Source organism: Zea mays, chromosome 1 (genome assembly GCF_902167145.1).
Source record: "Zea mays cultivar B73 chromosome 1, Zm-B73-REFERENCE-NAM-5.0, whole genome shotgun sequence".
NCBI lineage: Eukaryota > Viridiplantae > Streptophyta > Magnoliopsida > Poales > Poaceae > Zea > Zea mays.
The window spans coordinates 38,479,062-38,495,002 of record NC_050096.1 but is presented as its reverse complement, the minus strand read 5'-3'; the positions used below and the strand labels follow the sequence as shown (position 1 = coordinate 38,495,002).

The following is a 15,941-nucleotide window of genomic DNA, read 5'->3' as shown; positions in this document are numbered from 1 at the left end:
TAGGATTGGGTGAGTTTAAACCCCAAATAAATCAAATTTCTTCACAATTTTTTCCAATTACATCCAATCCATAGGTAACGGTATTAACCGAATAAGGCCTAATCGGGTTATTCCTTCATCACACCGGTTTCAATGTTGTCAATGTCAATGAGAGTAAAATAAATTGAAGAATGATATATGCTCATCTAAATAATCAATATTTATTAGAGAAATAAAAATAGCTTTTTGTCTTGTATCTATTTTTTTCTACTTTTATCTGCTACGTTGATCTCTAGACACCGAGAGTAAAAGATGATAACCACCCAGTACGAGCTACGGCATCACAATTCACAACCTCAGAGGAGCGATCAGTGAGCATTCCTGGCCTCTCACAAACTTCCGGCAAAGGCAACGAGAGCTACCTGCGCCTACCCGCCCTGTCCTCCTCGAGATATTTTGCAATGCCTTCACAAATATCTCGTTGGCCCCGCGGCACGGTGCCATCAGCCATCGCGGGCGACCGCGCGCCATTATAGCACACGGGGCACGGCACGCCTTCGGCCTCCCACTAACTGCACAGAGGACGACGCGGCAGCGAGGAGGAAGCAAAGGAAAGGGGATATGTCGAGGCCGCCCAACAGGAGCGACGCGCACCTCTCCGCCGAGGACGAGGCGGCGCTGGAGGCCGAGGTGCGGGAGTACTACGACGACGCGGCGCCAAAGCGCCACACCAAGCCCTCCCGCAGCGAGCACTCCGCCGTGTACGTCGACGCGCTCGTCCCGGACGTCGGCGGCAACTCCCACCCGGAGCTGGACAAGTTCCAAGAGCTGGAAGCACACACCGAGGTCTCTCGCGTCTCTTCTCTCCCTCTCCTCCCGCCGGAATTCCGAAGGCTCAACTGTAGCACGCACGGGTCAGTATAATATAATCTGTGTTTTTTTTTGTCAGAGGTTGGTGTACGAGGGCGCCAATGTGGGAGATGAGTTCGTGGAGACGGAGTACTACAAGGACCTCGGCGGCGTCGGCGAGCAGCACCACACGGTTGACACGACCTTCTTTAATTCCCACCTCCTCCTTCTGGCTTCCAGTTCCAGACTACTGTTATTTTACTAGTGCGTGCTAATATCTGGCGCGTGCGAGCAGACCGGAACGGGTTTCATCAAGATGGACAAAGCTAAAGGCGCCCCCTTCAAACTGTCTGAAGATCCCAATGCAGAGGAGCGACATGCTTCTTGCAGGGGAAACCCTGCTACCAACGAGTGGATCCCGTCAGCTAACACGGTAAGACTGGGTGAGCACAGTCCAGTTTATCCTATGCAGGTGCAGGGTCGGCTCCAATCGGCGTCTCTACTCACGAACGCATCGTTAAGCAAGTTGCTGTTGCTTCCTTTCAGGTGTACCCGGCGTCAGACAAGCCAAGCAGAAGCGACAGCTGAGGGACTGTATATCTCCAGCCATGAGAATTCAGACGGGTGCTTTCCACCATTACCATTAGAATAAGGAACCACACTGGTTGTCCACCGTATCTTTACTGTTCTGCGTCGAGATTCTTGTGATTCTTACATGGAACAAATTAAGCGTGCTACGAGTTAGACCTCTGTGTTCTGGCTGTAAATGGCAAGGAATAAAGTTCTAATCGTGGTTCAGCAGTCAATCAATTACTCTGTTTCTGATCCTAAGGCTCTAGAAACAATCGGACCTTCAAAATAAACTAAGCGAAAATTCTATGTCGTTTCGAAATTGCCTTTCAACCACACCAGACAGAAAGAGGTGGGGTGATAAAGATTAGAGCAAGAACATGGTATTTATTATATAGAGATTAGAGATACAAGTTGAAATGGTTGTTGATACAGATATTACCAAGAAACACCTACGAACTGCCTGCTGGTGATCGATTGATTTAGGCCTTCACTTCAAACTCGCTACGGGTAGCCGGGTAGGCAAGCAAGACAGACGAGCATGGAGGATACGGATCAGTCATGGTGCGCAGAGGCCGCCGCGGCGTCGGTGGACTCGGCCGTCGGCCGGACGCGGAGGCGTGCGAGCTCGGCGTCGATACGGCCGGTGAGGATGAGCAGGAACATGCGGAGGTCGCAGAGGAAGGACCACACGGGGTGACCGAACGTGGCGGGGCGGTTGCCCTCCAAGAAGAAGTGGCTGTACCACGCCATGCCGTACCCGAGAATGGGGCCCGCGAGGAGGACCGCGGCGCGGCCAGTGGCGGCCGCGAGCACCGCGCAGGCGAGCGAGGCCAGCGTGCCGAGGAAGTGCCACCGCCGCGTGCCCGGCTTGGAGTGCTGGCTCAGGTAGAAGCCCCAGAACTCCTCCATGCTCCCGAACTGCTGCCGCTTCCCCGCGGTCTCGCCGCCGCTCCTCCCCATCAGTCGCGGTCGCTGGACCCTTCCGCTCCGCGCTGCGCTGCTTCACAGGCAACGGTGCGTTGCGTTGGTGCCCACTGCGCAATCACTGGCTCTCTCTCTCCTTTATCCCTACTCTGATGCAGTCGCGATCGGGGTCCGGGGAGCTCAGCAGAAAGAGAGCATGCTGGAGCCTGGAGGCAGGCGATACAAGAAATGCCCCGCCTTGTGCAATGCCCGTTGAAAGCTGCTATCAGGAACGCCGTCGAGGAGACACGGAACCGACCGACCGGGCGACATTTCCTAAGGCAAATCAGCAAATCGGTAAATGGCCAGGAGCATGGCAACAATAGTTAGCGCAATTCCAAGACCATATTTTCAGAATAACTTTTGATCCAATCACGTTTTTCTACATCTACCGATGGTAGCGCGAACTGGAAAAGCAGCAGCCGCTAACAGCCCCCCGCCATAGACCAAATAGACGACCAGACCAGACAAGCCAAGGTTTTAGCATTAATCCATACCGACTTTTGTCTCAAAAGAATCTATAGATTGCAGCTGTAACAGCTGCATCAGTGGCTAACTTTAATCTAAAGCAAACAGCCTAAATTGTATTTGGTGCTGTGCCGGACTTCGGTACCAAGCTTTAGCCTGATGATCCTAAACAAAACTACGGCTTTATAGGATGTTTGGTTTGAGGAATGAACTAGTCCATCATCTTCTCACTCCTCACTATTTTTGTTTGGTTTGTGAAATGGAATAAGTTGATCATCACCACCTCATTCGTCATAATTAGTTAGTTAGTACTAATATGAGGAATAGGGTCATCCTACCAAATTTGAGGAATGAACACATGATGCACCACCTCAATTTGGATGTAGTGATTTCTTAAACCAAACACCCCCTTATAGTTATATACTCTGTAATCCACCCGGAAACAAATATACACAACATTAATGACACTATTTTACCACCAGAATCACACCATACACGACCAAAATAATATATGCCGGGGAAATGATGCCTCTACAATTTTACTAGAATATATATCGCACAACACGAACTGGAGACGACGAAATTGCCTTCTTGAACACAGACGGCAGCAAAATGGCACAGATGAACGGTTTAACCTCTGAAGAGTCTCCACCTTAGCAACAAAAAACAATCAATTGAATGACTAGTGGTGTGGGTCCAGACAAATCAACACGTAAATCTTTCCCAGGAACAGCACTGCAGCATCATACGAACCCCAAGATGACTGGATATGACCTGCTTCCACAAGGCCACGTGCCTATACGACGGGCACGAGTTTATGCGAAGATCTCTCGGGAGCATTCCAGTGTGCCTTTTTGTTAAGCCCATGAACTCCAAACAGCTTCCACAAGTGTGGGAAACGATACACACGGCTGTTATCATGAACTCACATACAGAACAGGAACCAGACCTGCCATCTTTCCATCCCTTCCAGGCCTCCTTTTCTTCACCTGAGCACACACAAAAAAATCGTCAACCTTAAAATCTGTTTGTTTCAAATCAAAGACAAGTAAAGTCTATGGTGAGATGGGAACTTACATAATACCAACCATCGACCTCGTATTCAATCTCCACTTCTTCTCCAGAGTTTAAACTCAGCTGAAAAAACAATGTACATGAATAATGAATAAGTGTGTTAGAATGAAAGCAGATTCAACCCAGATTGCTATCTAGAGGCTGCTGCCGGGCCAAGGTTCACCGGAACCCACAATTAACCATGGTATTGAACCTAAACCCTAAAGACTAGCTTGATAGGTGAGGGTCCTCCAAAAAAGAAAATTCCAATTTAGGACTGAACCTAACCAATTGTCCTCTTGTTTGCATTCAAATGAAAGCCGTCTCTCTCTTTGAGCTATTTGCCACTGAACTGGATAGTTACAATAATACATTAATAACAATTATATCCCAATAGTAAAGACAGTGAATCACTTATAAACATCCGTTACCCCAAGCCAGAAAAAAAGATTTCAGAACCAACATTCCATCAAACTCTGAACATGGAAGTATCACTTCAGGAATTTATAAGACAAACAACAAAAAGGATTACTACCCGCGTACCTCATCATCACCGCCTGCTGTGAAGTCATACAAAGCTTTCCCAGACTGAGGGTTACCAGAACTCTTATCTTCATCCTCGTGGGATCCGAAACTTCGTCCTCCACCCCCTCCAAGGGGGTTTTCAAATGATTCCTTCCTCTGTAGTACTGACGTCGAATATGAGGGTGGTTCTTCACGTATCTGAAGCAAAGGCAAACCTATCAGAAACCATATCCATCCATTCTGTAAAATGGTTTAAAATTGTATGGTACAGTATCTGCTTTGTCTAAACTCAGATAACAATGTTAAGTAAATGTTTTTTTAGCACACCCTCCTCTCGGCACCAAAGAAATGAACATAGCATAGATGCAGTAGAATATACCGTTTGTTGTGAGGCCCCATGACTTGACGGTTTTGAACTGAACAGTGATGGATAGTTCATGCCTCCAAAATGGGACGATATGGAGGTTTCAACAGAACCAGTTGATTCAGGAGAGGATCCACCAGAGTACCTACCATCATCTTCCTGCAACAAATGATTATTCAAGCTTAACTATCTGTACACATGTAGGAAGCATGTGGAGTAAACTACATTGAGCATGTGTAACAATACTTACCTCTGCATCGTAAGTTTCAAGAATTGTCTTAGCCCACATATCATCATATCCGACTGATGGCCTCGAGTTCATGTATTCCTCATCATCCACATCAGGAGCATCAGTTCCAGCACCGGCAAGGAAGTCCTTTACCTACAATTCAATCAAACAGTTCCAATGACAATGGCTAGCAAAATGTTGCTCCCAAATTAAGCACATTCAATGAAGAAAAGAGTAATTATCCGGAAATGATTAAGAAATGAAGTCATCTTTCTTTTTTCATAAAAAGGTCATTTTCCTAAAAACACAATAGGCCTCAAACAGGTAGAAAGCTGATACATAACAGTAGTAATTTATGAAACACAACAAATAATCTTACTTTATCCACAGCTGGAGCGTTGTTTGCCCAAACATCGTCTTCCAAACCTGCTGCCCAGGCCATTGCCAGATCGGGATCAATACCAGACTGGACAGTATTGGTCTCTTTATGTACTTCTTTGGACTCATACATGAGATCAGATATTCCAGTGGCAACAGCAGGATCACTTAGACCACCAGAAGCACTTATGTTATGACGGTTGCGGTAGATCTCAATTAGCTTGGCACTGTCCATACAGTTGAACATACTTAATATCAAGAGACAGGATACTAACAAAATAATGCATCCAGCAAAAGAAATTAAAGGAGACATCGATTTAGCACAAGCGCACATGAACTATTAGAAAAATGTTAATTCTTGTGATGGATCGATTTGTGAAAGGGCAACAAGCTAAATTGGTTAGGTGGTCTTAGCACTCATGTCCTGAGTTTGACTCCTTGTGAGAACGAGAATTTTAGGTTGGGTTAAAAAAATCCCCTCACCTATTCTACACCAAAGCACATGTCTAAAGTCCAGCCCCTGGTCATAGTCGTTGTCACATGGGCTATGGCGCCGGGGTTTAAGGTTTAGTGGGACAGGTGTTCAGAGGTTTTCTCAACCTGCATGAGGTCTTCTTAATGCAATACTAGGGATTGTCTTACCCCCTTGCTAACATGCATGGTCAACTAGATACATTTAGATCAAACTAAGTACGTAGATTAGTACCTTCTTAGTTTGATTCAAATGTATTTAGTTGTCTGTAAAACAATTTTAGCTAGTTATATCAGTAGAGCCTAAGTTGACATGGGAAGATGAAGTAAAATAAGACTTCAAAGGATGGAATATATCCAAAGATTTAGCTTTGAATAGGAGTGCATGAAAAACAACTATCCATGTGCCTGAACATTGACTTGTGGTTTCAGTTGGATTTCAACTCTAGCCTACCCTAACTTGCTTATGTCTAAAAGGCTGTGTTGTTGTTGTAGATCAATAGAGCCTATGTTTTGGCATACTTCCAACAGCATGGACCAGAGCTTGTGGACAGTGAAGCACATCACAACCATTCGTGACTGGTGAACCGAATATTTAGTTCTTAGGCATTTTTTACCAAGAAACTGATCCTAGCTCAGTTGATGGGTGGTGTGGATGTCATGGTTCTTAAGGCGGTATGGCGAGACAAGAAATTGGCCATCGCCTGGACGCCTAGGCGAGGTAGGCGAGCAAGGCGCCTCGGATTGCTTGAGAGCCTGGACGCCTAGGCGACGCCTTTAAAAACTGATGGATGTACACCCCCACCAACCAGGTTCAAGTTTTTTTTTTATCTCGAACCTGGGTGTGTATTTCTTATTATCTACAATGCCGCCTAGTTCCCACTTGGCTGGTCAAGTTTTTCCTTAGGCAATTTCAGCAACAAAGTAAGATTTCAAGTCAACAATAGCTTTATCTAGAAAATGAATGCCCTTTAATAGTTACATATATAGTACATACCTGGTAGGACCAAGGGGCAAGTATTTAGCCCTTGGAACAAAACAGAATAAGGAAACAAAATCAAGAAGCCTCTCATGGGTTTCATAAAGTTTCTTGAGTTCCTCATCACTCCATTCCTGTTTGCTGTTATCATGCTGGCGAATATCTCTGCAAAAATAAGAGAGAAAAAGAACAAAAAATGAGGCCACGTCAAGACATTTTATAGAGCAGCCATGAGGGATTTTAGTGTCAAATATACCTGGCAAGATCATCTTGGCCTCTATACATTTCATCTAGGACCTTAAGCATTGGGCTTATTAAAGATCCAAGACCAGTACCACTGGCACCTTGATTTTCCCCATTACTTAGCTGCAATTCTGAAAAGTTTGACTGCACACCTCCAAGAGCCAAAGCATGAAGAAATTCATATATCTGCAGTCTATAAGGTTCACCAGACCTTATTGCAATGGTAGTTAGGGCTTGTACAGCAGCAATGCGGATCTACAAGTTTAACAGTACAATAGAGAGAGAGAAAACAGAAAGGCATCAAATAAAATGACATACTATATCACTCCCGATCGTCAAGTTTTTCTAAACAATAAAGAAAATAAATTGTCCTTTGCAAACGGCCCTACCTCCCAGCTTCCACTAAATGCACACCTTTGAAGCCTTGTCAGAGCGCTAGCAAGTGTAGGATTACGGGAACTTGCAGCAGCAACCATTTTATCAGCATCTAGCATCATTAATGCAGTACCGGGTGGTGTTGCAGACTCCCAGGCATACTCAGATGCAGCATAATTAGCATTTTCTCCTAGAAACCAAACCTGATAGTTGATGGGCCAAACATCAGTCTGTTGTTTCAAAGTCAAAGCTCAGTGAACAAATTAATCAAGCAGAAATTTTGTCTTACAGCAGCTTGAACTAATCTTTGGAGTGCCATTGCAGATTTTGGATCAGAGGCAGATACCATATCAACAGAAGTGAGTCCAGACATTGAACCAGGCTGAGGTGGTGGCAGATCAAGAACTATAGTTACAGCTTCCAAGGCTGTATGTTTCCCATCTGGTCCTGCTCCTACAAGGCATGTCTGGAAAGGCAAATTTTGTTTTTTTTCTAATTACTATTTGCACATCATTCTAGAAAAAAAAAATAAAACCACAGCAAACTAACATAACATCAAATGTGCTAATGGTTATAAGCATAGATGCAGACTTAGTGCCAGCGGCTCCCACATGAGTGGGGTCTGGGGTTATAAGCATAGATGCAAATACATGAAGCTTTGCGTAACAGAATTATAGATGGTCCGATGATATTGAAATTGCTTCACGAAAAAAGTCTATCGCTCTACCTTCCATAACAACTGTAGAACATCAGCATCAATCTTTCCAGGAACTTTAGTGGCAAAAATTCTTGCAATCTCAAGCAGAGTCACAGCCATATCAGGGGTTGCCTATCATGTAAGACAAACAGAATAATAAGTCAATCATGAAATCAGATAAAGGGACACATGCTAATAAAAATCAGAAGGATAAGTGCATGAACCATAAAAAACAATGGGTGCATGAAAAGGAGCTAGAAAAAAATGACAAACAAATTTCTGAAAAGAAATAAATCCTATGTTCCGATTAAAAAAAGCAACATAAAAAGGCACCGTCATGTTTAAAAAGAACAACGTTACTTTTAATCATTAAACACTCAATGCCACTAATCATGTTCAATGGTTGCAATCTCAAATATGATTTGACTATTTGAGACACAAGCAGATAATGAACAAATTAAAATGGAAAAATGAACAATGTACTGAGAATAATGTAACAAATTTAGCACTACATATATAGTATAAACACTAAAAGGGATCCAATACCTTGAACCTAGCATGTAAGGTTAGTAGGACATCATTCAGGAGCGAGGAAGGCCAGGCTGGGTCAGACAACTCGCATGCAATGATAGATTTTAGCTCTTCAAAAGATTCATGTGGATTTTGCATCCATATCAAAGCTTTGATGACCATTGCTCGAACATATACACACTCGCATGCTACTGTTGTCCGCACAACTTCCATCAGTGATGCTAATAATCCTGCTATTGTGTCCGTTCCACCATGACCATTGGATAGCGGATTTTGCTTTCGGGTACCTACAGCATAAACATTAAAGTCACATAGTTGCATTAAAAAACATTGCAATACCAACTCGGTGCAAAAGTAAATGAAAGATGTAAGTTTTCAGTTAACACTAAGAGTATTTGAATATGTAAACATATATTTAAAATCTATGATAACATCAGCATACCTTCAGCCATTGGATTCTCAAAATCAGAATCAAGAGATCCAACATCAAGACTGGCACCCTCATCATATGCACCTAAAGCAAAAGCAGCTGCTCTACTTTTGCCCATTTCCTGAACTACTCTTGCAGCAGCATGAAGAACCGGACGAGAGAAGCTACGGAATGAGCTCTCCAATCTGAGAATAAGAGACAAATAATAAAGTATCCATGACCGGGGGTCGCATAAAGGAAACAGGAGAGATCAATCACTTAGACTTAAAAAGGTACGACGTACCTTCTCATTACAAGTTTGATGAGAGGCTGAGGGCGCCTTGCTTTTGAAGATTTTTCACTAGATTTTGCCAGAACACCCTTTGATGCTACAGAAGGGGCCTCTGGCAATTTGAGAATTTCTCTAGTTAACTGAATCCATCCACCAGCTCTGTCCTCCGTGCTGCAAGATATGATGATAATATAATACACTTTGCATCATTAGCGACTTAGGCCCTGTTTGGATGAAAAGTATTTCTGTTGTTTTAGAAAAGGTACCATGATTTTCTGAAATAATTTGGTTTTTAAACTATAAGGTGTTTGTGTTTCGATGTAATGATCTTTGTAGTTTTGAAAACCATGGTATTACCATATTGCTAAAATTATAGTCTTTTCGGAGTTTAAGAAAGTCCAATCTAGACCTCTTTTTTTTTCTAAACCGTAGTTTTGTACATCCCTTGTTCTAAAACTAAAACTTCTCAAAACTACAGCATCCAAATATGGACTTAAGCTGTTGAACGCCTGTGCATCTTTGTACCTTTCTGTGTTGTCGACTTTTCCCAACACACAATTTATGGCCTCAAAGCAGACCCTGTCACTGGGATCCAGAAGAAGTTGATAAAGGAGGGAACTGTACTGTGACTTTATGTCAGGCCTCTCTGCATAAATTGTATATGATTAGAACCGCGATTTGATGCATGCACCCTGATTTGCATCACAAATCACACATAAATTCAGGTTATGCACAAAACAATTCACTTACGGTCCAATACACGTGCTCTAGATATCGAATGACACAACTTTGCAAGGTAAACCCTGGCAAGGACATCATGCAAATGAAGAATGTCCTGAAGAGCTCCTGTTTCAGTTTGGAACAATGATATATGATATTGTACACAAATAAGTACATCGAAGTGAAAATAAGAAATTTTAACATAACTGGATTTGACAAAAGAGGAAGGAATCAATTATATACAATCTAAGAAGTAATGGCTTTTAGATAGAGCTGGGAGAAATTGGTAGTAGAATTGGCCACTGTAACCAGATATTACACAAAGTTATACGATATTTTCCTGATATTATTTAGAGCATGTAATACTTGAAACACTAGACTACCCTGACTTGCTTGGGACTAAAAGGTTTTGTTGTTGTTGTTAATGATGATGTAATACTTGAGACACTGACAAGAAGATATATTGTCCCCTGCATGTTACTTATAATCGGGTAGGCCAATGACAATGAGTAAACATATTTAAAGGGATAGTTATGAAGGGCAGTATGAACTGAGCCTAGCTCCATTGATTGAGGATGTAGATATATGCCTAAACCACATAAGTCCGAGTCCTCATCTGGCTGTTTGTTTTCTTCTTAGGCCAGGCTCAATGGGACTTTCGTGAGAATTTCATGGGCATTGAATAAGATGACATGGCAATGGTGGCATAGCATAAATGAAGAGAGAAAGATGATAAAAGTTTCATTGTTTGCACTGTTTCCAACACTTGTGACTTGTGAGTCTTAAAAACAGGGACATGAAACCCCCACTGAGACTGGCCTTACAATATACAGCCGCCTAGTTCCTCCTAGGTTGGTCTAGCTTTTTCTTTACAAAGAGCAATTAAGATATTCACTTCTCCACAATACCAAATTCATTGGTATATCTGTATTTTGCACAAAAATCTTGATTCTTGTAACTCAAATCAAATGAAAACTAGAATTGTTTTGCCCAGCATTTTAAATAGAGTTTGTAGCAAACAAGTGGCATAGTGTCGAGGCGTCAAAATATAGCTAAAAATAGCCAATCTAAAGCTAGCTATTTAATAACCTCGCTTTACTTGCTTTTTACTGATAACTGTATTGTTTGAAACATTTATCATGGGCAATAGAAAGTTATAAACTATTAGCTGAAATCACTTTGGAACATGTTTGTATTCAAATGATTAAAGAAGACTAACAAAAGATGCTGAAGAAAAAGGAAGCATACCACCGGGTTGTGCACTTTTGCCTGCATAAAACGAAGCCATACATGAGATTATAAACCACATAAATGGCATGAAACAAGACTCATCGCAAATTGACTAAATATGAAAAAAAATCAGGATCGCAACTGAAGTCTAATGTTACATTTGGCTTGTTAGTATTTACTATTTTCAGTGCATGGAAGATCAACAATATTCTAAACCATAATGGCATATGTTCTTTATGCATGTCAAAATAAAATAGACAACGTGAGCAATTGTTAGCAGTATGTGAGTAAACAGTAAACTGACCCAATGCCATTGCGACAGAGTATGGATCTTTCGCAGCAATTTCAGATATTATTGACAATGCATGTCTGACTGCAACTGGGTCGGAAAATTCAATCCTGCAGTCATATCAAGTCCAATGAGAAGAAAATGAATATGAAACAGCATGTTCATACATTTGCAGACATGGATTGATCTTTCATAGAACAGGTAGATGTTTTTATAATGCTGTTCATCTTGATAGATAGTTGAATACAGAAACATGACATAATAATAAATTAATAAATCAGTAACTGGTTCAGAAGTCACGTCAATATTGGTTTCTTGATTCTTCACATTTATAAAGACAACCAAAGACAAGAAACCATAAATAATGCTTCTGCCCTTGTATTGAATAGTTGAGAACTTGTAAAATAAATAAGGTCCAGAATACAAGGTGGTAAAACTAGTTTTACAAAGTCCAGACTCACCCTTGCACAGCTCGGTGGAGGAATGCTTGGTTACCGGGATCAAGTGGAAACCTTCTCAGTGCACTTAGAGAAGCATATTGCAAATTACCACGTATGATAGACTACGAAAATAAAATAAAAGTGTCACAAGATTGAGTTCAGAACATAAGACTCGCAATTTTCAGATCAAATAAACTAAGTTGGCCCATCATCTTAGCCAGATAATAATGAGCTGCAAGTTTAAGCGCACTGTAGTAATTGGTGCCTTACTGCCTTTTCATGCTTATAATTAGCAAGGTCAATAATGGTATACAAACAGGAGTCCTTAGCAGCACCAAAAATAAATGCACATTCTTGAAACGAAACAGCACCTCCTTATCACCACCTTGCTTAGTAAAAATACCCTTTTTCCGTTTTTGTTTAGTATCTGCTACCTGAAAGTATCCAGATATATCATGTAGAGAACACTGTCAACTTTAGTGCCACAGACCAGGGAAACAGAAAAGGAGCTAAGAAAAGTAGTTTAAAGACTAATGTAACTGTACAAAGAACAACTGAAATTATGGATGGCCAACCTTTTCCAAGATGCCAAACACAATTTCATTTAGCTTTTCCATCATCTCAGAACTGCTAGTGGAACAGGAGGTAAGGGCCTTCAGAGCAGCAAGTCTCCGTGCATGAACTTCAAAGGACCAGCATCCATAATTAAGAACAATGAGGAACAAAGAAACATGATTCAACAACGGAATTAAAAGGGAAAGGATGGAAACATTAATTGTTTTAAATTGGCATGGAAACTGTCTTGCTGAGCCTTTCATAATGACACTGATTCTTATTGCTCGCAACAAATATGTTCAGATTACAAATTTCAACTGAGGTATTTCATAAATTTGATCATAATAGTTGATTTTCTTATGCAATACTTTCCAGGAATATACATTCTTATTGTACTGCTTTTAAAAAATCCAAGAGGAAACCAATTCCCAACAAGAGAATAAGAAGATAGATCATAAGTTTGGTTTGAAAAAAGTAAGCAAGAAATGCGGGCAAGTAAATTTGGTTCAATTAAGTAGTCCCTGTGAAATACTCAAAGTTTTTTTTAATAAGTGGCCAAAAGTATGATTAGAAATACATTTTTCATACTATAACTTCGATGTAGACTGAGATAGTATAAAGGCATACACTCAACATCATCACTCGAGGATTCCGCTGAAAGTTGATCAACTATTCTCGGTACAACATCTGCTCGTGTCACTCCCCCGACGGCATCAATGTCTGCAAGAGCGTCCCAATTGGGCGTGGGTATGCCACCAGCAGCACTTAAACCCTGGGAACCATTATCTGACAGTATACGGGCCAGATAGTAGTATACATAGCGCAGAACATTTCTGTCCTCACATTGCTGATGGAGCTGCAAATACAAAGGAGAGTCGAAGTAATGATAGAGAGGAAATACCTAAAATAATCGATAATATTGAAGGTTATCATGACCATGGTCTATGCTAAGTATATGATTTCTGTACAACACATTTATCTAAGTATCTAATTTCTGTTGAAGACATGCAAAGGTGTGAATCCAGTTGAGAAAAACTATAATTTAACACATGCCGTTACAGTGCTATCCTTGCTGGCAAGGTTTTAAAGTCGTCCGACTAATCGCGATTAGTCGGCCTTATCGCTAGTCCAAGCTTGATTAGGGTCTACGACTCGACTAGAGCGACTAGGTAGCGATTAGTCGTCCTAGTTACCGACTAATCGCGATTAGTCGTTCGACTAGGGGTTATGGTCGACTAGTTATGTCTGTTTTGGGCCGCTAATCCGGCCTCTATTATGTGGGTCAGCTATAGGTGGACGACTAGGAGTCGACTAATCGAGCAAATCGACGACTAATCGCGATTAGTCACCTTATCGGTGCTCAGGCGACTAGAGTCGACTAGCCGACTTTAAAACCTTGCTTGCTGGTGTGTATCTGTGACTGATCTAAGTCCTACCTCCACAAAATAGCTAGAAGCAGTCGAGGAAGGGCACAGGAAAAGCTTACCATGAGAAGAGATGGAGCCACCGAAGGATCCACAGAATTGTACACAGCAAGCTTGGGGAACACACTATTTACGAGCTGCCTCTGGGAACTTTTCTACAAAAGGCATATCACAAGAGCAGATAAAGTTAACAGATCCAAGCCAGCATCATGAAATTATAATCAAAGTACCAAACCGAAGCAGCAGCCGGACGAACCTGGTCGCACGTCGCGGCGAGCTCGTGGATGCTCCGGGCCAGCTGTGCGTAGGAGACGGGCTGAACGAGAAGCATAAACTACAGCATGAGACCTGGAATGCGAATGAAGAGAGGATGAAAATCCGGGGAGAAGGGGAGGGGACGCGCCTTCTTCTTCCTGTTGCGCTGGGGCAGGACCTTGACGGGGTTAAGCGCCTTGGCAGCGGATATTGTCTCGTTCTGGATCTGCATCAGCGTCCCCTTCTTCGACTTGCGATCCGCCGCCGGAGCCACGGGCTTCCCCAAAAGGGAGCCACCGGCGCTGCCGACGCCCGAGGAGGACTGCTGCTGCGACGATGCCCCGGCAGTCGACGTGGCCGAAGGATCCGAGGTGATGAGATCCATCAGCGTGGTGCCCGACGAGTCCTGCCCGGAGGCCATGGTCGCGGAGCGAGGGGCCGCGCCGCGCGAGCGGGAGATCTCCGGCGAGCAGGCTTGTCTGTCTAGCCTAGTGGGACTTTTCGGGTCGGGTCGGGTCGCACGCAGGACAGGACGGAGGGACAAGCCGAGAAGGTATGGATTGCTGGATCCAACCGCCAAGCTGGATTGGCAATTTGGCGTGCGTTTGCCCGGTGGGACGGGACGGAAAACGGGAATTCACGACCAGGAACGGCAACGGTAAATTCTCCATATTATAGGATGTTTCTAAAACATTTGATTTATATGATAAATCTAATATTTTAATATAAATATATTTATATTTAAGAACAATTGGATCTATACCATTAAAAGATCCAAACTTTAGATATATACCATGGACCCCACATGTCATTGACTCATGTAGACCCACATGTAAGTGAGATATTAATGGTATAGATCCAAAGTGGTGATCTTTTAATGGTATGGATCCAAATTTCCCTTATATTTATATAGAATGTAAAGCTTATTTTTAGTCATATCATTAAGTGGATGTTTGATTACACTAAATCTAACAGTTAGTGACTACAATTAGTCGGAGATATTCAAACACTCTAGTTAGTAGTTTAATTATTAATTATAATTTCACTAGCAATTTTTTAGTCAACTAACAATTAACTATGGTGTATTCAAACACCCCCTAAGAACATTATAAGATACAAGAATAAAAAATTGTTTATATTTTTGTATGCATTATTTTCTGTCTATAATGAAAAAAACGGAAAAAAACATCTGAATCTGTATTTGTATCTGTATCCGAATTTTATATCAATTATTTAAAAAGATATAGAACCAATTTAATGTTTATTTTTTATGAATATTAGTAAACTCAATGCTAAAAATAAGAATATAATTTTATAAAGCAAATTCTATAGTTATTTATTCACAATCGAAGAAAAAAGATAAAAAAAATTAACATCCGAATAAAGATGTGGATCCATCACTACCATCTGAAAATAGCTTTTTATATCATATAATCCCACGAACACTTACGAGTGATGTTTGAAAGGGAAGTGGGCTTAATCATTTCCTATAATCGATTTTAGTGGTTGACGCCCATCACAAACCACGAGGACTAACTAGTTTGCCTAGATATCTTTTGTCTCAGGTGCATAAAGTTTAACACAAACCAAGAGAGAAATTTAGTTGGGGACTCAATTTAATTTGGAGCAAAGGACTTGAGTGTGTGCTGC

At 41.9% G+C, this 15,941-nt stretch overlaps 3 protein-coding genes across 3 annotated transcripts; 1 reads left to right on the top strand and 2 right to left on the bottom strand.

The window, feature by feature from the left end:
• The first annotated feature begins 425 nt into the window (after positions 1-425).
• On the top strand, positions 426-1,632 carry LOC100275298 (uncharacterized). The gene is made up of 4 exons (NM_001149413.1): positions 426-825; positions 929-1,021; positions 1,124-1,261; positions 1,375-1,632. The coding sequence occupies exons 1-4, from the start codon at positions 601-603 to the stop codon at positions 1,414-1,416; spliced, it is 498 nt and encodes a 165-aa protein (NP_001142885.1). The 5' UTR covers positions 426-600; the 3' UTR covers positions 1,417-1,632.
• Positions 1,633-1,754: 122 nt separating this feature from the next.
• On the bottom strand, positions 1,755-2,560 carry LOC100277295 (uncharacterized). Its single transcript, NM_001360554.1, has one exon. The coding sequence runs from the start codon at positions 2,359-2,361 to the stop codon at positions 1,954-1,956; it is 408 nt and encodes a 135-aa protein (NP_001347483.1). The 5' UTR covers positions 2,362-2,560; the 3' UTR covers positions 1,755-1,953.
• Positions 2,561-3,227: 667 nt separating this feature from the next.
• On the bottom strand, positions 3,228-14,829 carry LOC100274171 (SH3 domain-containing protein). The gene is made up of 25 exons (NM_001360553.1): positions 14,440-14,829; positions 14,293-14,352; positions 14,099-14,191; positions 13,240-13,468; positions 12,633-12,739; positions 12,429-12,491; positions 12,079-12,179; positions 11,633-11,727; positions 11,347-11,367; positions 10,129-10,224; positions 9,904-10,024; positions 9,391-9,549; positions 9,120-9,292; positions 8,693-8,964; positions 8,177-8,278; positions 7,739-7,915; positions 7,464-7,652; positions 7,088-7,329; positions 6,850-6,996; positions 5,383-5,608; positions 5,025-5,156; positions 4,790-4,933; positions 4,429-4,608; positions 3,910-3,969; positions 3,228-3,821 (listed from the first exon to the last, which is right to left on the bottom strand). The coding sequence occupies exons 1-25, from the start codon at positions 14,710-14,712 to the stop codon at positions 3,750-3,752; spliced, it is 3,534 nt and encodes a 1,177-aa protein (NP_001347482.1). The 5' UTR covers positions 14,713-14,829; the 3' UTR covers positions 3,228-3,749.
• Positions 14,830-15,941: the final 1,112 nt, after the last annotated feature.

What these genes read in the sequence shown, in the direction of transcription:
- LOC100275298 (NM_001149413.1), top strand. Translation starts at nt 601, where the DNA reads ATGTCGAGGCCGCCCAACAGGAGCGACGCGCACCTCTCCGCCGAGGAC. An exon ending in AGCTGGAAGCACACACCGAG is followed by an intron (nt 826 to 928) that starts GTCTCTCGCGTC and finishes TTTTTTTGTCAG; the next exon opens with AGGTTGGTGTACGAGGGCGC. An exon ending in TCGGCGAGCAGCACCACACG is followed by an intron (nt 1,022 to 1,123) that starts GTTGACACGACC and finishes GCGTGCGAGCAG; the next exon opens with ACCGGAACGGGTTTCATCAA.
- LOC100274171 (NM_001360553.1), bottom strand. Translation starts at nt 14,712, where the DNA reads ATGGCCTCCGGGCAGGACTCGTCGGGCACCACGCTGATGGATCTCATC. An exon ending in AAAGATTAGTTCAAGCTGCT is followed by an intron (nt 7,653 to 7,738) that starts GTAAGACAAAAT and finishes ATCAACTATCAG; the next exon opens with GTTTGGTTTCTAGGAGAAAA. An exon ending in ATGGGGCCTCACAACAAACG is followed by an intron (nt 4,609 to 4,789) that starts GTATATTCTACT and finishes CCTTTGCTTCAG; the next exon opens with ATACGTGAAGAACCACCCTC.
- LOC100277295 (NM_001360554.1), bottom strand. Translation starts at nt 2,361, where the DNA reads ATGGGGAGGAGCGGCGGCGAGACCGCGGGGAAGCGGCAGCAGTTCGGG.